At 44.2% G+C, this 23326-nt stretch overlaps 1 protein-coding gene across 1 annotated transcript in view; it reads left to right on the top strand.

The window, feature by feature from the left end:
- Positions 1–23326, top strand: part of LOC112221833 (mitogen-activated protein kinase 14A) — a 43480-nt gene that overhangs the window by 15444 nt on the left and 4710 nt on the right. Inside the window, exons 3-9 of the mRNA XM_024384207.2 lie at positions 9183–9241; positions 9825–9936; positions 10248–10277; positions 10580–10627; positions 11238–11352; positions 12291–12362; positions 21139–21218. Of these exons, the coding sequence (XP_024239975.2) occupies positions 9183–9241; positions 9825–9936; positions 10248–10277; positions 10580–10627; positions 11238–11352; positions 12291–12362; positions 21139–21218 (516 nt within the window). The remainder of the gene's footprint in view (positions 1–9182; positions 9242–9824; positions 9937–10247; positions 10278–10579; positions 10628–11237; positions 11353–12290; positions 12363–21138; positions 21219–23326) is intronic.

Genomic DNA, 23326 nt, shown 5'->3' with positions numbered 1-23326 from the left:
GCTCACACTCTGCCTGCATACTCGCTCTGCTCACACACTGCCTGCATACTCGCTCTGCTCACACTCTGCCTGCATACTCGCTCTGCTCACACACTCTCCCCATGTCTTTTTCTCTCTCCTAGGCCTCTCTCTCTAATTGCATTCTGGATGATTTTCCTGTTCAGAGTTCATTCATCACTTTCCCTATGTGTTAACAGCCTCACACATAATGCAGTCCCATTCAAAACCTAGTACCCTAACCTGTACTCTTAACCCTAAACAAAAAACAAAAAACCTTAACCCAGCTCCTAACCCTCACTCTAAAACTAACCGTAGCTCCTCACTCTAAAACTAACCGTAGCCCCTCACTCTAAAACTAACCGTAGCTCCTCACTCTAAAACTAACCGTAGCTCCTCACTCTAAAACTAACCGTAGCTCCTCACTCTAAAACTAACCGTAGCTCCTAACCCTCACTCTAAAACTAACCGTAGCTCCTAACCCTCACTCTAAAACTAACCGTAGCTCCTAACCCTCACTCTAAAACTAACCGTAGCTCCTAACCCTCACTCTAAAACTAACCGTAGCTCCTAACCCTCACTCTAAAACTAACCGTAGCTCCTAACCCTCACTCTAAAACTAACCGTAGCTCACTAACCCTCACTCTAAAACTAACCGTAGCTCCTCACTCTAAAACTAACCGTAGCTCCTAACCCTCACTCTAAAACTAACCGTAGCTCCTAACCCTCACTCTAAAACTAACCGTAGCTCACTAACCCTCACTCTAAAACTAACCGTAGCTCCTAACCCTCACTCTAAAACTAACCGTAGCTCCTAACCCTCACTCTAAAACTAACCGTAGCTCCTAACCCTCACTCTAAAACTAACCGTAGCTCCTAACCCTCACTCTAAAACTAACCGTAGCTCACTAACCCTCACTCTAAAACTAACCGTAGCTCCTAACCCTCACTCTAAAACTAACCGTAGCTCCTAACCCTCACTCTAAAACTAACCGTAGCTCCTAACCCTCACTCTAAAACTAACCGTAGCTCCTAACCCTCACTCTAAAACTAACCGTAGCTCCTAACCCTCACTCTAAAACTAACCGTAGCCCCTCACTCTAAAACTAACCGTAGCTCCTAACCCTCACTCTAAAACTAACCGTAGCCCCTCACTCTAAAACTAACCGTAGCCCCTCACTCTAAAACTAACCGTAGCTCCTCACTCTAAAACTAACCGTAGCTCCTAACCCTCACTCTAAAACTAACCGTAGCCCCTCACTCTAAAACTAACCGTAGCTCCTCACTCTAAAACTAACCGTAGCTCCTAACCCTCACTCTAAAACTAACCGTAGCTCCTCACTCTAAAACTAACCGTAGCTCCTCACTCTAAAACTAACCGTAGCTCCTAACCCTCACTCTAAAACTAACCGTAGCTCCTCACTCTAAAACTAACCGTAGCTCCTAACTTTTGGTCCCCACAAGAATAGTTAAACACGTCCACACACACAGCAAACATTTGCTTCACATCTCCAACTCAATCATCAAGTTTGCTGTCAACACAACATTAGTAGGCCATATTACCAACAACGAGGAGACAGCCTACAGGGAGGAGGTGAGGGCCCTGGCAAGGTGGTGCCAGGAAAATAACCTCTCCCTCAACGTCAACAAAATAAAGGAGCTGATCGTGGACGACAGGAGACAACAGAGAGAGCACGCTCCCATCCACATCTACGGAGCCGCAGTGTAGAGGGTCAAGAGCTTCAAGTTCCTCTGTGTGCACATCATTGAGGACCTGAAATGTTCCCTCCACACTGACAGTGTGGTGAAGAAGATGCAACAGCTCCTCTACAACCTCAGGAGGCTAAAGAGGTTTGGCTCGGCCCCTAAGACCATCACAAACTTCTAGAGATCCACCATTGAGATTATCCTGTCGGGCTGTTTCGCCGCCTGGTACGGCAATTGCACCGTCTGCAGCCGCAGGGCTCTCCAGAGGGTGGTGCGGTCAGCCCAACACATCACCGGGGGGCACACACCCGATGTCACAGGAAGACCAAGAAGGACCTCAGCCTCTCGAGCCACGGCCTGTTCAACCCGCTACCATCTAGAAAGTGGAGACAGTACAGGTGCATCAAAGCTGGGACAGAGAGATTGATTAACAGCTTCTATCTCAAGGCCATCAGACGGTTAAACACTCCCCTCTAGCCGGCCTCCACCCAAAACCCTGCCCTGAATCATAGGCACTGTTACTAGCCGGCTACCACCCAGAACCCAAATCCTGAATCTTAGGCACTGTTACTAGCCGGCTACCACCTGGTTACTCAACCCTGCACCTTAGAGGCTGCTGCCCTATTAACATAGACATGGAACACTGGTCACTTTAATAATGTTTACATAATGTTTTACCCACTTTATGTGTATACTGTATTCTAGTCAAGACTCTTCCTATATAACTACTGCTGTACACACCTTTTCTATTCTTATACTGTCCATACATTTTATTTATATAATATATATATATATATATATATAAGAATTATTTAAGAATTATATTATATATATGGCTGGGCCAATCAAGGACATTCAGATACTTGTCCCGAAGCATCTCCTGCATTTTTCTTGGCTGTGTACTTAGGGTTGTGGTCCTGTTGGAAGGTGAACCTTCACCCCAGTGTACGGTCCTGAGCACTCTGGAGCAGGTTTTTATCAAGGATCTCTCAGTACTTTGCTCTGTTCATCTTTCCCTTGATCCAGACTAGTCTCCCAGTCCCTGCTGCTGAAAAACATCCCCACAGCATGATGCTGCCACCACCATGCTTCACCATAGGGATGGTGCCAGCTTTCTTCCAGACATGAGACTTGGCATTCAGGCGAAAGTTCAATCTTGGTTTCATCAGACCAGAGAATATTGTTTCTTATGATCTGAGAGTCTTTAGGTGCCTTTTGGCAAACTCCAAGTGGCCTGTCATGTGCCTTTTACTGAGGAGTGGCTTCCGCCTGCCCACTCTTATCATAAAGGCCTGATTGGTGAAGTGCTGCAGAGATGGTTGTCGTTCTGGAAGGTTCTCCCATCTCCACAGAGGAATTCTGGAGATCTGTCAGAGTGACCATCGGGTTCTTGGTCACCTCCCTGACCAAGGCCCTTCTCTCCCAATTGTTCAGTTTAGCCGGGTGGCCAGCTCTAGGAAGAGTCTTGGTGGTTCCAAACTTCTTCCATTTAAGAATGATGGAGGCCACTGTGTTCTTTGGGACCTTCAATCCTGCAGAAATTTGTTAGTACCCTTCCCCAGATCTGTGGCTCGACAGAATCCTGTCTCGGAGCTCTACGGACAATTCCTTCAACCTCATGTCTTGGTTTTTGCTCTGACATGCACTGTCAACTGTGGGACCTTATAGACAGGTGTGTGCCTTTTCAAATCATGTCTAATCAATTGAATTTACCACAGGTGGACTCCAATCAAGTTGTAGAAACATCTCAAGGACGATCAATGGAAACAGGATGCACCTGAACTCAATTTTGAGTCTCATAGCAAAGGGTCTGAATATTTATATAAGTAGGGTATTTCTGTTTTTTATTTTTCATAAATTTCAGAACCTGTTTTGGGTTATCATTATGGGGTATTGTGTGTAGATTGATGAGGAACACTTTTTAATTTAATCCATTTTAGATTCAAATCTACACACACTAATACTATCCTGAACAAACATGTATATTCAACAATTGTACTAAGTTACAGTTCATATAAGGAAATCAGAAAATTTAAATAAATTCATTAGCCTCTAACCTATAGATTTCACATGACTGGGCAGGTGCCCAGCCATGGGTGGTGCATAGGAGAGTGAGAGTACATAGGCCCACCCACTGGGGAGCCAGGCCCACCCACTGGGGAGCCAGGCCCACCCACTGGGGAGGTGGCTTATGATAGAAAGTGATGCCAGTCAGCATGCCAATTACACGATCCCTCAAAACCTGAGGTGTCTGTGGCATTGTTTAGTGTGACAAAACTGTGCATTTTAGAGTGGCCTTTTATTGTCCCCAGCACAAAGTGCACCTGTGTAAGGATCATGCTGTTTAATCAGCTTCTTGATATGCCACACCTGTCAGGGAATGTAAACAAATTTGTTCCCAGAATTTGAGAGAAATACATTTTTTGTGCGTATGGAACATTTCTGTGATCATTTATTTCAGCTCATGAAACATGGAACCAACACTTTACATGTTGCCTTTATATTTATTTGTTTATATTTTGTTTATATACATGGCCAAAACTATGTAACCTGCTCTCCAAAATCATGAACATTAATATGGAGTTGGTCCCTCCTTTTTCTGCTACAACAGCCTCCACTCTTCTGGGAAGGCTTTCTACTAGATGTTGGAACATTGCTGAGTGAGGTTGGGCACTGATGTTGGGTGATTAGGCCTGGCTCGCAGTCTGCGTTCCAATTAATCCCAAAGGTGTTCGATGGGGTTGAGGTCAGGGCTCTGTGCAGGCCAGTCAAGTTCTTCCACACAGATCTTGACAAACCATTTCTTTATGGACCTCGCTTTGTGAATGGGGGCATTGTCATGCTGAAACAGGAAAGGGCCTTCCCCAAACTGTTGCCACAAAGTTGGAAGCACAGAATCGTCCAGAATGTCATTGTATGTTGTAGTGTAAAATTTCCCTTCACTGGAACTGAGGCCTAGCCCGAACAATGAAAAACAGCCCCAGACCATTATTCCTCCTCCACCAAACTTTACAGTTGGCACTATGCATGCGAGAAGGTAGCGTTCTCCTGACATCCACCAAACACAGATTCGTCGGTCGGACTGCCAGAGGGTGAAGCGTGATTCATCACTCCAGAGAAGGCATTTCCACTGGTCCAGAGTCCAATGGCAGTGAGCTTAACCCCACTCCAGCCGACGCTTGGCATTGTGCATGGTGATTTTAGCCTTTTTTGTGTGGCTGCTCAGCCATGGAAACCCATTTCATGATGTTCCCGACAAACAGTTATTGTGCTGACGATGCTTCCAGAGGCAGTTTGAAAGTCACTGAGCTCTTCCATAAGGCCATTCTTCTGCCAATTTTTGTCTATGGAGATTGTATGGTTGTATGCTTGATTTTATACACTTGTCAGCAAAGGGTGTGGCTGAAATAGCAGAATCCACTCATTTGAAGGGGTGTCCACATACTGTTTTATATTCCTGACATTGCTCGTTCTGCTATTTCGTTCTGTTGTGTGTATTGCTAGGTATTGCTAGGTGTTACTGCACTGTTGGAGCTAGAAACGCAAGCATTTCGCTGCACCTACGATAACATTTGATTGGATGTTCTGCCTTGTGAGGAGAGGAGAACGGTGGTGTAGGCTGTTCCAGAGCTTTGAGAACAACTCCACGTTACTGGAGTCTAAAATCCATCATCTTTGTTTAAATGAAAAATGATGTTCTCGGTTGTCAAATGTGAAAACAAAGTGATGGATCATGTCAAGGACACCGGGTGGTGTCAGTCTCACCATGACGTTGGAAACCAGCCCCTCTATTTGTGCACTCTGCCTCATTCACCCTGAAGGGTTTTAGCAATTGAAAGAAGACCACATGTTTGTTTTGTGTCAGTGTCAATGGCCATGTCCGAATCGGTCTTGCCTACTACTTACTAAAACTACATACGGTGTGATAATCCTCCTTAGGGCTGACCCCATTTAGTCAACTGGTCAATAGGCTGTTGGTCGACCAAGATCCGACAAGCAGTAAAATATACAGTACCAGTCAAAAGTTTGGACACACCTATTCATTCAAGGGTTTTTTTATTTATTTTTACTATTTCTACATTGTAGAATAATAGTGAAGACATCAAAACTATGAAATAACACATATGGAATCAAGGAGTAACCAAAAAAGTGTTAAACAAATCTAAATATATTTGAGATTCTTCAAAGTAGCCACTCTTTGCCTTGACAGCTTTGCACTCTCTTGGCCTTCTCTCAACCAGCTTCATGAGGTAGTCACCTGGAATGCATTTCAATTAACACGTGTGCCTTGTTAAAAAGTTCATTGGTGGAATTTCTTTCCTTCTTATTGCATTTGAGCCAATCAGTTGTGTTGAAAAAGAAAAAATAAGCTGTTTCTAATCAGGTAAAATTCTAATTCTAATCCTAATCAGGTCCTAACACAGCCTCAGAAGCCACCTGTGAGAGTGGAACATTTCCTAGCGACAAATAGTCCTTGTCGTGCTTCTGCCTTGAAGTCTTGGAGACCCAAAAACATGTTGGCTGCAGATATAATGATGTCCAGCTTCCTGGACTTCCTAAACACTTAAACACTTGTGTTGTGGCTATAAATGACATGAAATCCACTTTCTTCACAATGAGTTTATCCAGATCACCCAACTGACTTAAAACACTACCAACTGGTTTCAATGGATCCACCTCCATATCTTCAACACTGTTGCCTCTTCCCCCTTCATCTCTCGTCACCGCCTCCACATAGGAGATCAGCTGCACAGCCCTGATCCTTCACACCTCGATCTCCTTCACCCTAACAGGCACTCAAGGCAGTCCACACCACAGTTGCAACAGTTTCCATTCACAGATTCTTCAATATCGTACTTCTCCCATCTGCAAACATTTGACACATGACCAAATTCTTTACAATTTCCACACATTTGACACATGACCAAATTCTTTACAATTTCCACACTGTAATGGTTTGGACACAAATGCAGTGTGTCGACAGGCTTTTCTCCTTCCTCCCGATCACCATACGGGTCAGATGATGTGCACTGACTACTCCTGGGATATTCTGACTAAGGTACCAATCATCTATATCCAACGAGACTCCAGCTATAACTCCTTTGGCAGGCGCCTTGCTCCGAAGTTCAATACATGTTACTAATTTAGCCAGATCCAGTACAGGCTTCTTCTGTTCTTCATTAACACAATGAACCAAAACAAGGCTGCTTCTAGTCACCCATACTGAGAATACATCATCTAATGTGGAATTGCTTTGTTTCCCTCCAGTCCTCCATTTTGCTACAGCTGGTCCCATTCTGTGATTATCAGCAGATTTTATTAGCTGTTGTCAAACACACCTAGATCAGAAAAGACTCATCTCTTCCTCAATAGCATGCAAGCTATGAGTATGACATCCTGGCATTTTAAATCATACTACAGTTTAGAAAATAGAAAACGTTCTATTTTCGCATAACCAATCAGCCTACTATTCAAATCAATCTTTATTTATCACATGCGCTGAATACAACAAGTGTAGACTTTACCGTGAAATGTTTACTTACAAGCCCTCAACCAACAGTGCAGTTCAAGAATAGTTAAGAAAATATTTACCAAGTACACTAAAATAAAAAGTAATGATAAAAAGTACCACAATAAGAATAACGAGGCTATATACAGCAGGGTGCAGGGTTAAAGGTTAGGTGGGGGTGAAGTGACTATGCATAGATAATAAACAGCAAGTAGCAGCAGTGTACTAAAGGGGGGATCAATGGGTCAATGTAAATTGTCCGGTGGCAATTTTATGAATTGTTCATCAGTCTAATGGCTTGGGGGTAGAAGCTGATGAGGAGCCTTTTGGTCCTAGACTTGGTGCTCCGGTACCACTTGCCGTGCGGTAGCAGTGAAAACAGTCTATAACTTTGGTGACTAGAGTCTCTGACAATTTTATGGGCTTTCCTCTGATACCGCCTGTTATATAGGTCCTGGATGGCAGGGAACATGGCCCCAGTGATGTACTGGGCCGTTCGCACTATCCTCTTGTAGCGCCTTACAGTCAGATGCCGAGCAGTTTCCGTACCAGGCAGTGATGCAACCGGGCAGGATGCTCTCAATGTTGCAGCTGTAGGACCTTTTGAGGATCTGGGGACCCATGCCAAATCTTTTCAGTCTCCTGAGGGGGAAAAGGTTTTGTCGTGCCCTCTTCACGACTGTCCTCTTCACAACTGTCTTGGTATGTTTGGACCATGATAGTTTGTTGGTGATGTGGACACCAAAGAACTTGAAACTCTCTCCGCTCCACTAACAGCCCCGTCGATGTGAATGGGAGCCTGTTCGGCTCGCCTTTTCCTGTAGTCCACGACCCGCTCCACTACAGCCCCGTCGATGTGAATGGGAGCCTGTTCGGCCTGCCTTTTCCTGTAGACCACGACCCGCTCCACTACAGCCCTGTCGATGTGAATGGGAGCCTGTTCGGCCTGCCTTTTCCTGTAGTCCACGACCCGCTCCACTACAGCCCTGTCGATGTGAATGGGAGCCTGTTCGGCCTGCCTTTTCCTGTAGTCCACGACCCGCTCCACTACAGCCCTGTCGATGTGAATGGGAGCCTGTTCGGCCTGCCTTTTCCTGTAGTCCACGACCCGCTCCACTACAGCCCTGTCGATGTGAATGGGAGCCTGTTCGGCCTGCCTTTTCCTGTAGTCCACGACCCGCTCCACTACAGCCCTGTCGATGTGAATGGGAGCCTGTTCGGCCTGCCTTTTCCTGTAGTCCACGACCCGCTCCACTACAGCCCTGTCGATGTGAATGGGAGCCTGTTCGGCCTGCCTTTTCCTGTAGTCCCTGTACTGTAGACCACGACCCGCTCCACTACAGCCCTGTCGACCCGCTCCACTACAGCCCTGTCGATGTGAATGGGAGCCTGTTCGGCCTGCCTTTTTGTCTTGCTGTAGTCCACGACCCGCTCCACTACAGCCCTGTCGGAAAACAGGAGGGGACTGTGAATGGGAGCCCGGTCCGTCAGGAAGTCCAGGATCCAGTTGCAGAGGGAGGTGTTTAGTCCCAGGGTCCTTAGCTTAGTGATGAGCTTCATGGGCACTATGGTGTTGAACACTGAGCTGTAGTCAATGAACAGCATTCTCACATGGGTGTTCCTCTTGTCCAGATGGGAAAGGGCAGTGTGGAGTGCGATTGAGATTGCGTCATCTGTGGATCTGTTGGGGTGGTATGCATATTGGAGTGGGTCTAGGGTGTCTGGGATGATGCTGTTGATGTGAGCCATGACCAGCCTATCAAAGCACCTATCAAAGCACTTAATAATTCAGGCAGGTTACCTTCGCTTCTTTGGGCACAGGGACTATGGTGGTCTGCTTGGAATTTAGAACGCCAGTACGGTTATTCAGACACGGACAATATTTTTTTCTAGTGTGACCTTTATCTCTAGTGTGAGTCGTGTCTGTTGTGTGTAGAATGTTGTGTAACCTTTTGACCTTTGCTGTTAGGTGATTGGTCTGTTGGATGTGTTCACGCCTGCCACCAGCCTAGAGGAATTCAACGACGTGTGAGTATTCGCTTTCTTTCTCTCCTTCTCTTTCCTCCACTTCTATCCCCCCCTCTCTCTCTGGCAGTTCGTATAGCACGTGGAGTTTGAATTGCCTAGCAGAACGCATGCGCGGATGCACACACACACACACACACACACACACACATGCATGTGGAATATAATGGTTTATTTAAACAAACCAATTTCTGCAGATCTTTATTTCGTATGGTTTGTTGTGTGGTTCATCTCACTAAGGAACATGCAGGATTACCACATGCACACATTATTCCTTATTTCCATGGTAACAACCATTCCACTTTCTCCATGGCTGCCAGTGTGTGTGCAGAATACTTACGCAATATCCTTCACTTCATATCACTTCACACACACACACACACACACACACACACACACACACACACAACGCTCTCCCTGGTTCACCCTAAAGGATATGTAAAGCTTTTAGCGGTGTGTATGGCTTGAAATTCGTAGTGCTGGCGAAGGAGACATGCTCTCTCTCTTTCATACTCTCTCTTGTTGTGTTGCCATGGTGACAACTTGTCTTCCTTTTTTTCTTTTTTTTTTCTTTTTTGATTGGCAGTTACCTGGTGACCCACCTGATGGGGGCAGACCTCAACAACATAGTGAAGTGTCAGAAGCTGACAGACGACCATGTGCAATTCCTCATATACCAGATCCTCAGGGGACTCAAGGTCTGTCTGTGCTGTCTGTCTGCCCTGTCTGTCTGCCCTGTCTGTCTGCCCTGTCTGTCTGCCCTGTCTGTCTGTCCTGTCTGCCCTGTCCGTCTGCCCTGTCTGTCTGCCCTGTCTGTCTGCCCTGTCTGTCTGTCCTGTCTGTTTGCCCTGTCTGTCTGCCCTGTCTGGTCTGTCTGCCCTGTCTGGTCTGTCTGCCCTGTCTGGTCTGCCCTGTCCTGTCTGTCTGTCTGGTCTGTGTTTTTCCATAGCTGCAGCAGGTAAAGGTTCCGTAGGTATGCAGTGTTGTTAACTGTTGTTTTGTTTTGCAGTATATCCATTCAGCAGACATCATCCACAGAGTAAGTTACATCATATTTACATTTCATATTTAAATCAAGATGCTTGCATGGGGTGGAGGGTGGGAATATTACTCAATACCTTCCTTATTCTCCCCTTCCTTATTCTCCCCTTCGTCCCTCTCTCTTTACATCTCCTCCCTCCCTCTCTTCTCGTCTCCCTCCATCTCTCTCTTCTCTCTCTCTTCTCCCTCCCTCCATCTCTCTCTTCTCTCTCCCTTCTCCATCTCTCTCTTCTCTCTCTCTTCTCCCTCCCTCCATCTCTCTCTTCTCTCTCCCTTCTCCCTCCCTCCCTCTCTCCACAGGATCTGAAGCCCAGTAATCTGGCAGTGAATGAGGACTGTGAGCTCAAGGTAAAACATTTTAAAAAACTATTGGCCTACTGTACCCTGCTTAGTGCCTATAGATCTGCTGTCTTAATCTGATCACTCTGTTGTAGTGTATTAAAGGTTTAAAATGTCAGGCTTGATTATCCCTAACGAAAAATGTATCAACCTCTACAACAATGTCCATTAATTATAATCCACATAATAATTCACATTTCCTGTTGCTGCAGAATTATCTTGGTGCTGTGAGAAGCAGGGACAAATTAAGATATAGCATCTGCTCTGATCAGCTCCTCTTCTCCAGCTAGAAAGCAATATGTTACTGTAGTTGTCTTTAAAAAATATATATAATAATAATTAAACACCTGACAGTGGCCAACATTCATATCAGCAACATAAAACATGTAATAACACAATTTGTACCAGCAGTAATAGTTATTGTTGGATGGTACTGTTTACAGTACTGTGTGTTTATTATTATTAGAGTGGCTTTAATACACTCCACCCACACACACACACAAGGTTAAAAGCGTAGGATTTAATCTGCTGTGGAGTTTGTTTAAAGCTAACCCTATCTGCACATACACCCACGCATATACAACACACATACACCCCTATCTCTTAATTTATCTGTCAGATCCTGGACTTTGGTTTGGCGCGACACACTGATGATGAGATGACTGGTTATGTAGCGACCAGGTGGTACCGCGCCCCAGAGATCATGCTGAACTGGATGCACTACAACATGACAGGTAATGATATACTAACTATCACTACAACATGACAGGTAATGATATACTAACTATCACTACAACATGACAGGTAATGATATACTAACTATCACTACAACATGACAGGTAATGATATACTAACTATCACTACAACATGACAGGTAATGATATACTAACTATCACTACAACATGACAGGTAATGATATACTAACTATCACTACAACATGACAGGTAATGATATACTAACTATCACTACAACATGACAGGTAATGATATACTAACTATCACTACAACATGACAGGTAATGATATACTAACTATCACTACAACATGACAGGTAATGATATACTAACTATCACTACAGCATGACAGGTAATGATATACTAACTATCACTACAACATGACAGGTAATGATATACTAACTATCACTACAACATGACAGGTAATGATATACTAACTATCACTACAGCATGACAGGTAATGATATACTAACTATCACTACAACATGACAGGTAATGATATACTAACTATCACTACAACATGACAGGTAATGATATACTAACTATCACTACAGCATGACAGGTAATGATATACTAACTATCACTACAACATGACAGGTAATGATATACTAACTATCACTACAACATGACAGGTAATGATATACTAACTATCACTACAACATGACAGGTAATGATATACTAACTATCACTACAACATGACAGGTAATGATATACTAACTATCACTACAACATGACAGGTAATGATATACTAACTATCACTACAACATGACAGGTAATGATATACTAACTATCACTACAACATGACAGGTAATGATATACTAACTATCACTACAACATGACAGATACAACACACACCTGGTACATACTCATCTAGTACACACACACACAAGAAAACCGACAACTACATGAGTGGATGGTAACAATGTTTTTGTTGCGGTAGTGGACATCTGGTCAGTCGGCTGCATCATGGCAGAGCTGCTCACTGGACGGACGTTATTCCCCGGCACCGACCGTATCCTTTCACTGTGGTCATGGTGGCGGAGAAAAGTTCTAATGGACAAATTCAATATTGACCCCTAACCCCTACATCAAGGGTGGGTAACATATGGATCTTGCCCGCGAGCCCAATCAATATGGCCCGCGGGAGGTTTAATTTTTTTGTTTGTTTGGGAAATTATTATTTGGGGGAAAATAATATTTTTGGGGGCATTCCAGTGCTAGAGGTGTCACTACAGACCCGGGTTCGAACTGGGGCTATATCACAACCGGCCGTGATCGGGAGTCCCATAGGCGTACAATTGGCCCAACGTGGGAGGGTTTGGCCGGGGGGGGGGGGCTTTACTTGGCTCATAGCGACTCCTTGTGGTGGGCCTGGCGCCTGCAGACTGATCCTTGGTCTTCAGTTGAATGGTGTTTCCACCGACACATTGGTGCGGCTGGCTTCCGGGTTAGGCGGCTCATGTTTTGGAGGACGCATGACTCGATCTCCGCCTCCCGAGCCCATTGGAAAGTTGCAACGATGAAACAAGATCGAAAAAGGGGGTATAAAAAAAATAGAGAGAGAAAAAAAATCTGCCCACTCTTGAACATCTAAAACAAGATAGGAAGTATGTGTACATTTTAATGGGCCTATATATACATATACATGTTTATGGGCCTACAAAATTACTGGCACCCCTGACTGGCAATGCACAAACAATCCTTAAAAAATATAAACAATATAATTATAGAGAGACTCAAAATTCCAACATGTGAGAAATAATAATAATGTTTCAATGGAACCAACCAAAATAATTTATTCATTTAATTGAAAATCAATGTCCTCCAAATCAAGGTTTCACAATTAATGGCACCCTTAAAGATTATTGTAAATAACATCTACCAAAATTAAACCAGGAAGTCTATTGAGGAACTATATTGAGCCATTACATCACTTCCTGTTTCACTAGGGTATAAAAACTAGAACACACATGCAATATCCCTTTGTCGTCCAACACCATGAAGAAAACAAAAGAACTGGCAGTTCAAAAGAGACAGATGGTCGTAGACCTTCATAAATCTGGTCATGGCTACAAGAAGATCCAAGTTCCAAACGATTGAATTTCCACTGAGAACTGTCAGGGGAATTATTTATAAATTCTAAAGATATGGAAAACCTCACGGGTAGAGGACGCAAATGCATTTTGCCCCCCAGGATAGGGAGGAGGATCGTGAGAGAAGCAACAAAATCCCCAAGAATCACTGAAAGATTTGCAGGCCTTGGTGGCGTCTTGGGGACACCGGGTTTCAAGAAGCACCATCAGACGCTACCTTCACAACCACAGGCTCTTTGGAAGGGCTGCTAGAAGAAATCCCTTTCTGACCCCAAGACACAGGCACTTGGAGTTTGCCAAACCTAATTTAAATTATGACTGGAAGAAGTTGCTCTGGTCAGATGAGACCAAAATGGAACGTTTTGGTCAGAAACAGCATCGGCATGTTTGGCGTTGAAACAGAGATGCATACAAGGAGAGGCACCTCATACCCACGGTGAAACAGAGATGCATACAAGGAGAGGCACCTCATACCCACGGTGAAACAGAGATGCATACAGGGAGAGGCACCTCGTACCCACGGTGAAACAGAGATGCATACAAGGAGAGGCACCTCGTACCCACGGTGAAACAGAGATGCATACAAGGAGAGGCACCTCGTACCCACGGTGAAACAGAGATGCATACAAGGAGAGGCACCTCGTACCCACGGTGAAACAGAGATGCATACAAGGAGAGGCACCTCGTACCCACGGTGAAACAGAGATGCATACAAGAGAGGCACCTCGTACCCACGGTGAAACAGAGATGCATACAAGGAGAGGCACCTCGTACCCACGGTGAAACAGAGATGCATACAAGGAGGCACCTCGAAACAGAGATGCATACAAGGAGAGGCACCTCGTACAAACAGAGATGCATACAAGGAGAGGCACCTCGTACCCACGGTGAAACAGAGATGCATACAAGGAGAGGCACCTCGTACCCACGGTGAAACGGAGATGCATACAAGGAGAGGCACCTCGTACCCACGGTGAAACGGAGATGCATACAAGGAGAGGCACCTCGCACCCACGGTGAAACGGAGATGCATACAAGGAGAGGCACCTCGTACCCACGGTGAAACGGAGATGCATACAAGGAGAGGCACCTCGTACCCACGGTGAAACGGAGATGCATACAAGGAGAGGCACCTCGTACCCACGGTGAAACGGAGATGCATACAAGGAGAGGCACCTCGTACCCACGGTGAAACGGAGATGCATACAAGGAGAGGCACCTCGTACCCACGGTGAAACAGAGATGCATACAAGGAGGCACCTCGTACCCACGGTGAAACAGAGATGCATACAAGGAGAGGCACCTCGTACCCACGGTGAAACAGAGATGCATACAAGGAGAGGCACCTCGTACCCACGGTGAAATATGGTGGTGGGTCAGTGATGTTTTGGGGCTGTTTTAATTCCAGAGGCCCAGGGGCACTGGTTAAGATTGATGGCATAATGAATTCCACCAAGTACCAGGCAATTTTGGCTGACAATCTGGTTGCCTCTGCCAGAAGGCTGGGACTTGGCTGTAGGTGGACTTTCCAACAAGACAATGACCCAAAACGTACCTCCAGATCCACTCTGCAATGGTTCTGTGACAACAAAATCAATGTTCTGCCATAGCCATCTCAGTCGCTGGAACTCAATCCAATCGAATACCTGTGGGCTGAGTGCAAGAGGCCAGTTGATAAGCTCAAACCCAAGAATGTGAAGGATCTGGAGAGGATCTGCATAGAGGAATGGTCCAAAATCCCTCCAAATGTGTTCCTGAACCTTGTCAAACATCACAGGAAAAGACTCCATGCTGTTATCCTTGCAAGAGGATAATTGTAATGATTGTATGATTTTGGTTGGTTCCATTGAAACATAAAGTACAGTGTTTCTCACACGTTTGTATTTTGAGTTTATCTCTATAATGATAAGTATTGTTTGTACATTGCCAGTCAGGGGTGCCAATAGTTTTGGAGCCCACTGTATACATGCATACATTTGCATTTTAAGGGTACCACATGAGGAAGGAGGATGTCTTCCCTGTAAACGCACAGCACTGAGATTGCCTGCAATGACAACAAGCTCAGTCCAATGATGCTGTGACACACCGCCCCAGACCATGACGGACCCTCCACCTCCAAATCGATCCCGCTCCAGAGTACAGGCCTCGGCGTAACGCTCATTCCTTCGACGATAAACGCGAATCCGACCATCACCCCTGGTGAGACAAAACCGCCACTCGTCAGTGAAGAGCACTTTTTGCCAGTCCTGTCTGGTCCAGCGATGGTGGGTTTGTGCCCATAGGTGACATTGTTGCCGGTGATGTCTGGTGAGGACCTGCCTTACAACGGGCCTACAAGCCCTCAGTCCAGTCTTTCTCAGCCTATTGCGGACAGTCTGAGCACTGATGGAGGGATTGTGCGTTCCTGGTGTAACTCAGGCAGTTGTTGCCATTCTGTACCTGTCCCGCAGGTGTGATGTTCGGATGTACTGATCCTGTGCAGGTGTTGTTACACGTGGTCTGCCACTGCGAGGACGATCAGCTCCCCTTCCTGTCTCCCTGTAGCGCTGTCTTAGGCGTCTCACAGTACGGACATTGCAATTTATTGCCCTGGCTACATTTGCAGTCCTCATGCCTCCTTGCAGCATGCATAAGGCACGTTCCCGCAGATGAGCAGGGACCCTGGGCATCTTTATATTGGTGTTTGTCAGAGTCAGTAGAAAGGTCTCTTTAGTGTGTGTAAGTTTTCATAAATGTGACCTTAATTGTCTACCGTCTGTAAGCTGTTAGTGTCTTAACGACCGTTCCACAGGTGCATGTTCATTAATTGTTTATGGTTCATTGAACAAGCATGGGAAACAGAGTTTAAACCCTTTACAATGAAGATCTGTGAAGTTATGTGGATTTTTACAAATTATCTTTGAAGGACAGGGTCCGGCGTTACTATGACAACCTCCTAAACTACTATACTTTCTTCCTGTCCTGCCCTTATATAGCCACTCACTGTAACTCTAACTCCACACCACAGCTCCCTGTGTATGTCCAGCTCCCAGATACATGGGCTGCTCTCAGTCTATTTTCTTGTATTCTTAAAGCCAATATTTAAGGTAACCAATTAGCAACTAAAAACTTCCATAGTGTGTCTATTAAGAGAAGCAAAGACAACCATCTAGTTCAGTTTCCCAACTCTGGTCCTCCAGTCCCACCAACAGTACACATGTGTATTGTATCCCTGGACAAATACACCTCATTCAACTCATTGAGGCCTTGATGATTAGTTGACTAGTTGAATGAGGTGTGTTTGTCCAGGGATACAATACAACTGTGTACTGTTGGGGGGTCCTGGAGGACCAGAGTTGGGAAACACTTATCTAGTTGTCATTGAGTAGAGCTGCCTTGTAATGCCCTTGACTCCCTCTTGTCCATCTGAGTTCATCTGTTCCTCTGACACATGTTCATCTGTTCCTCTGACACATGTTTCTCTGTTTCTCTGACATGTTTCTCTGTTCCTCTGACACATGTTCATCTGTTCCTCTGACACATGTTCATCTGTTCCTCTGACACATGTTCATCTGTTCCTCTGACACATGTTCCTCTGACACATGTTTCTCTGTTTCTCTGACACATGTTCATCTGTTCCTCTGACACATGTTCATCTGTTCCTCTGACACATGTTCATCTGTTCCTCTGACACATGTTCATCTGTTCCTCTGACACATGTTCATCTGTTCCTCTGACACATGTTCATCTGTTCCTCTGACACATGTTCATCTGTTCCTCTGACACATGTTCATCTGTTCCTCTGACACATGTTTCTCTGTTCCTCTGACACATGTTTCTCTGTTTCTCTGACACATGTTCATCTGTTCCTCTGACACATGTTCATCTGTTCCTCTGACACATGTTCATCTGTTCCTCTGACACATGTTAATCTGTTCCTCTGACACATGTTTCTCTGTTCCTCTGACATGTTTCTCTGTTCCTCTGACACATGTTCATCTGTTCCTCTGACATGTTCATCTGTTCCTCTGACATGTTTCTCTGTTCCTCTGACACATGTTCATCTGTTCCTCTGACACATGTTCATCTGTTCCTCTGACACATGTTTCTCTGTTTCTCTGACACATGTTCATCTGTTCCTCTGACACATGTTCATCTGTTCCTCTGACACATGTTTCTCTGTTTCTCTGACACATGTTCATCTGTTCCTCTGACACATGTTCATCTGTTCCTCTGACACATGTTCATCTGTTCCTCTGACACATGTTCATCTGTTCCTCTGACACATGTTCATCTGTTCCTCTGACACATGTTCATCTGTTCCTCTGACACATGTTCATCTGTTCCTCTGACACATGTTCCTCTGACACATGTTTCTCTGTTTCTCTGACATGTTTCTCTGTTCCTCTGACACATGTTCATCTGTTCCTCTGACACATGTTCCTCTGACACATGTTTCTCTGTTCCTCTGACACATGTTCATCTGTTCCTCTGACACATGTTTCTCTGTTCCTCTGACACATGTTTCTCTGTTTCTCTGACACATGTTCATCTGTTCCTCTGACACATGTTCATCTGTTCCTCTGACACATGTTTCTCTGTTCCTCTGACACATGTTTCTCTGTTCCTCTGACACATGTTCATCTGTTCCTCTGACACATGTTCATCTGTTCCTCTGACACATGTTCATCTGTTCCTCTGACACATGTTCATCTGTTCCTCTGACACATGTTTCTCTGTTCCTCTGACATGTTTCTCTGTTCCTCTGACACATGTTCATCTGTTCCTCTGACATGTTCATCTGTTCCTCTGACATGTTTCTCTGTTCCTCTGACACATGTTCATCTGTTCCTCTGACACATGTTCATCTGTTCCTCTGACACATGTTTCTCTGTTCCTCTGACACATGTTCATCTGTTCCTCTGACACATGTTCATCTGTTTCTCTGACACATGTTTCTCTGTTTCTCTGACACATGTTCATCTGTTCCTCTGACACATGTTTCTCTGTTCCTCTGACATGTTTCTCTGTTCCTCTGACATGTTCATCTGTTCCTCTGACACATGTTTCTCTGTTTCTCTGACACATGTTCCCTGACACATGTTCATCTGTTCCTCTGACACATGTTCCTCTGACACATGTTCATCTGTTCCTCTGACACATGTTTCTCTGTTCCTCTGACACATGTTCATCTGTTCCTCTGACACATGTTTCTCTGTTCCTCTGACACATGTTCATCTGTTCCTCTGACACATGTTTCTCTGTTTCTCTGACACATGTTTCTCTGTTCCTCTGACACATGTTCATCTGTTCCTCTGACACATGTTTCTCTGTTCCTCTGACACATGTTCATCTGTTCCTCTGACACATGTTTCTCTGTTCCTCTGACACATGTTTCTCTGTTCCTCTGACACATGTTTCTCTGTTCCTCTGACACATGTTCATCTGTTCCTCTGACACATGTTTCTCTGTTCCTCTGACACATGTTCATCTGTTCCTCTGACACATGTTTCTCTGTTCCTCTGACACATGTTTCTCTGTTCCTCTGACACATGTTCATCTGTTCCTCTGACACATGTTTCTCTGTTCCTCTGACACATGTTCATCTGTTCCTCTGACACATGTTTCTCTGTTCCTCTGACACATGTTCATCTGTTCCTCTGACACATGTTTCTCTGTTCCTCTGACACATGTTTCTCTGTTCCTCTGACACATGTTTCTCTGTTCCTCTGACACATGTTCATCTGTTCCTCTGACACATGTTCATCTGTTCCTCTGACACATGTTTCTCTGTTCCTCTGACACATGTTCATCTGTTCCTCTGACACATGTTCCTCTGACACATGTTCATCTGTTCCTCTGACACATGTTTCTCTGCTGGCTGTGATCTAAAAGCATGTTGTCTCTATTCAATCACACAGCATGGCTCTCAGTCCTCTCTACCTCCCTCCCTCCTCTCCCTATATTTACTCTCATCACCTCATCTTATTCTCTACCCCGCCACCAACCCACACTCACACTCACAAAAATAGGAAAACATTTATTCAGTATTTACAGTTGAAGTCGGAAGTTTACATGCTCCTTAGCCAAATACATTTAAACTCAGTTTTTCACAATTCCTGACATTTAACCCTAGTAAAGATTTCCTGTCTTAGGTCAGTTAGGATCACCACTTTATTTGAAGAATGTGAAATGTCAGAATAATAGTAGAGAATTATTTATTTCAGCTTTTATTTATTTCATCACATTCCCAGTGGGTCAGAAGTTTAAATACACTCAATTATGATTTGGTAGCATTGCCTTTAAATTGTTTAACTTGGGTCAAACATTTCGGGAAGCCTTCCACAATCTTCCCACAATAAGTTGGGTGAATTTTGCCCCATTCCTCCTGACAGAGCTGGTGTAAGAGCTGGCCTCCTTGCTCGCACACACTTTTTCAGTTCTGCCCACAAATTTTCTATAGGATTGAGGTCAGGGCTTTGTTGTCCTAAAGCCATTTTGCCACAACTTTGGAAGTACGCTTGGGGTCATTGTCCATTTGGAAGACACATTTGCGATCAAGCTTTAACTTCCTGACTGATGTCTTGAGATGTTGCTTCAATATAGCCACAAAATGTTCCTTCCTCATGAAGCCATCTATTTTGTGAAGTGCACCAGTCCCTCCTGCAGCAAAGCACCACCACAACATGATGCCTCCGCCACCGTGCTTCACGGTTGGGATGGTGTTCTTGGGCTTGCAAGCCTCACCCTTTTTCCTCCAAACATAACGATGGTTGTTATGGCCAAACAGTTCTATTTTTGTTTCATCAGACCAGAGGAAATTTTTCTAAAAAGTACGATCTTTGTCCCCATGTGCAGTTGCAAACCGTAGTCTGGCTTTTTTATGCCGGTTTTGGAGCAGTTTCTTCCTTGCTCAGCGGCCTTTCAGGTTATGTCGATATAGGACTCGTTTTACTGTGGATATAGATACTTTTGTACCTGTTTCCTCCAGCATCTTCACAAGGTCCTTTGCTGTTGTTCTGGGATTGATTTGCACTTTTCACACCAAAGTGCATTCATCTCTAAAAGACAGAACGCATCTCCTTCCTGAGTGGTATGACGGCTGCGTGGTCCCATGGTGTTTATACTTGCGTACTATTGTTTGTACAGATGAACGTGGTACCTTCAGGCATTTGGAAATTGCTCCCAAGGATGAACCAGACTTGTGGAGGTCTACAATTTATTTTCTGATGTCTTGGCTGATTTCTTTTGATTTTCCCATGATGTCAAGCAAAGAGGCACTGAGTTTGAAGGTAGGCCTTGAAAGACATCCACAGGTAAACCTCCAATTGACTCAAATGATGTCAATTAGCCTATCAGAAGCTTCTAAAGCCATGACATCATTATCTGGACATTTCCAAGATGTTTAAAGGCACAGTCAACTTAGTGTATGTAAACTTCTGACCCACTGGAATTGTGACACAGTGAAATATAAATGAAATAATATGTCTGTAAACAATTGTTGGAAAAATGACTTGTGTCATGCACATAGTAGATGTCCTAACTGATTTGCCAAAACTATAGTTTGTTAACAAGATATTTGTGGAGTGGTTGAAAAACGAGTTTTTTAATGACTCCAACCTAAGTGTATGTAAACTTCTGACTTCAATTGTAGTTTAGGGACACTTTGACCTGTGTGACAGAATGATGTGTGACCCTTGACCCTGAGCCTGAAAGATATAAACCAGCTGCAGCAGATCATGAGGCTGACAGGAACGCCCCCGGCCTGTCTCATTAGCCAGATGCCCAGCCACGAGGTGAGGCACTACGACACGTCCTTCCCAGGTCCCTCCACTTCATCCAGGCTGCAGCAGGCCTTCCCACAAGTCCCATGTTGTTTCCTTTTTTAAAGAGATTCTCCATGCCTTTTTTTAAAGAGATTCTCCATGCCTTTTTTAAAGAGATTCTCCATGCCTTTTTTAAAGAGATTCTCCATGCCTATTTTTAAAAGTCCTTTTGTATACTTTTTAGCGAGTAGTTCTGAAAGCTCACAGGGCAAACGTGGTCCCCGGAAATTGCGTACTACGTCACATATGTGCCGATACAGTGCCCATAGAAAGTCTACATCCCCCTTGGATTTATTCACATTTTATTGTCTTAATTAGTGGGATGAAAATGTATTTAATTGTCATTTTTTTGTAAACAATCTACACAAAATACTCTTGTCAAAGTGGAAGAAAAATAGGTTTTAAAAAAGTGAAATAAAGATGAATGAAAATTAAAATGCTATTATACCTTGATTAGATAAGTACTCTTGGGTAAGTCTCATAAGAGCTTTGCACACCTGGATTGTGCAATATTTGCCTGTTATTCTTTTCAAAATTCTTCATGTCATGCCATAGATTCTCAAGCAGATTTAATTCAAAACTGTAACTTGGCCACTCAGGAACATTCTTCTTGGTCAGCAACTCCAGTGTAGATTTGGCTTTGTGTTGTAGGTTATTGTCCTGGTAAATTAATCTCCCAGTGTCTGGTGTAAAGCAGACTGAAGATTTGCTGTAGGATTTTGCTGGTGCCTGTTTATTTTCTTGCCTAAACAAAACTTGCCTAAACAAAACTATATTTTAGTTATTTAATTTGTAAAAGTGTGTAGTATTTTCTTTCACTTTGACTTGGAGTATTTTGTAGCTCAATGACAAAATGATTGCAATTAAATCTATTTCAATCCCACTTTGCAACGCAACAAAATGTGAAAAAAAGTTCAAGGGGGTGTAGATTTTCTATAGACACTGTATGTGCACCACGTCCATGCCCTCTCTCACTCTGCTGTGTGTGCGCGTCTTGCTAGCTGTCGCTCAGATGTCGAGGGGCTGAAGCTCATTGGTTGAAACTAATTGCTAGGGGGCTGGCCCATGTGGGGGGGAAATGATAAGGCACAGATTCCAGAAAACACTCTCTTTCAAACTAGGGATTTCGTGGCTAATTGAGGTAAGACAGTGATTCTGCTCATAGATTATGTGTGTGTGAACTACACATTGACACATCCAGACCAAAGTGGGATGTTTAAGAAAAAAACACTCAATTTACAATTCATTTTTTCTCATCTTTTGATCTTGAACTCTTTGTTGAGGAAGGGCTTGTACGTAAGCATTTCACTGTATGGTTTACACCTGTTTATTCTGTCATGTGACAAACTCTGATTTGATATTGCTCTCTGTCCACGGAACCCAAGCAGAGACAGAATTGGAGTCATCAACCAATACCCTTTTCCCTCTGAAAGCCAATCAACCTTGCTATTTTTTTGTTTGATGACAATATTCCCCTAGAATTTTGTTCTACTCTGCAGAGCTCTTCCTACCCTCTCTCTGCACAAGTCTGCCTTTTGTCTCTGATGTAATCTCACCACTTCCCAGAGTGCTTTGTAAGCCCTAATTCCTGGTAACTGTCAAAAAATAAAGGAAACACCAACATAAAGTGTCTTAATAGGGTGTCGGCTCACCACGAGCCTGAACAGCTTCAATGCACTGTGGCATATATTCTACAAGTGTCTGGAACTCTATTGGAGGGATGTGAACACCATTCTTCCACAAGAAATTCCATAATTTGGTGTTTTGTTGATGGTGGTGGTGGAAAACGCTGTCTCAGGCGCTGCTTCCAGAATCTTCTATTAGTGTTTAATTGGGTTGAGATCTGGTGACTGAGACACACACACACACACATACACACACACACATATACATGCATACATACACACCCTTTAAACCCCCTGTGCTCCTTTGAGACCCCTGTTTTAAAGTCACTGAGATCTGTTTGTTTTTTGTTTTTATCAGTAAAGCTTTTTAAGGTTGAGTTGATACTTCAATATGCATACCTGCCCAGAAAACGTATCGTCCATGCATATATTATTGGATTCCAAGCATGCCCA

The sequence above is a fragment of the Oncorhynchus tshawytscha genome, linkage group LG02 (genome assembly GCF_018296145.1).
Source record: "Oncorhynchus tshawytscha isolate Ot180627B linkage group LG02, Otsh_v2.0, whole genome shotgun sequence".
In the NCBI taxonomy this organism is placed as follows: domain Eukaryota; kingdom Metazoa; phylum Chordata; class Actinopteri; order Salmoniformes; family Salmonidae; genus Oncorhynchus; species Oncorhynchus tshawytscha.
Note: the sequence above shows the minus strand (reverse complement) of the source record. Positions and strands in the feature narration are given on the sequence as shown.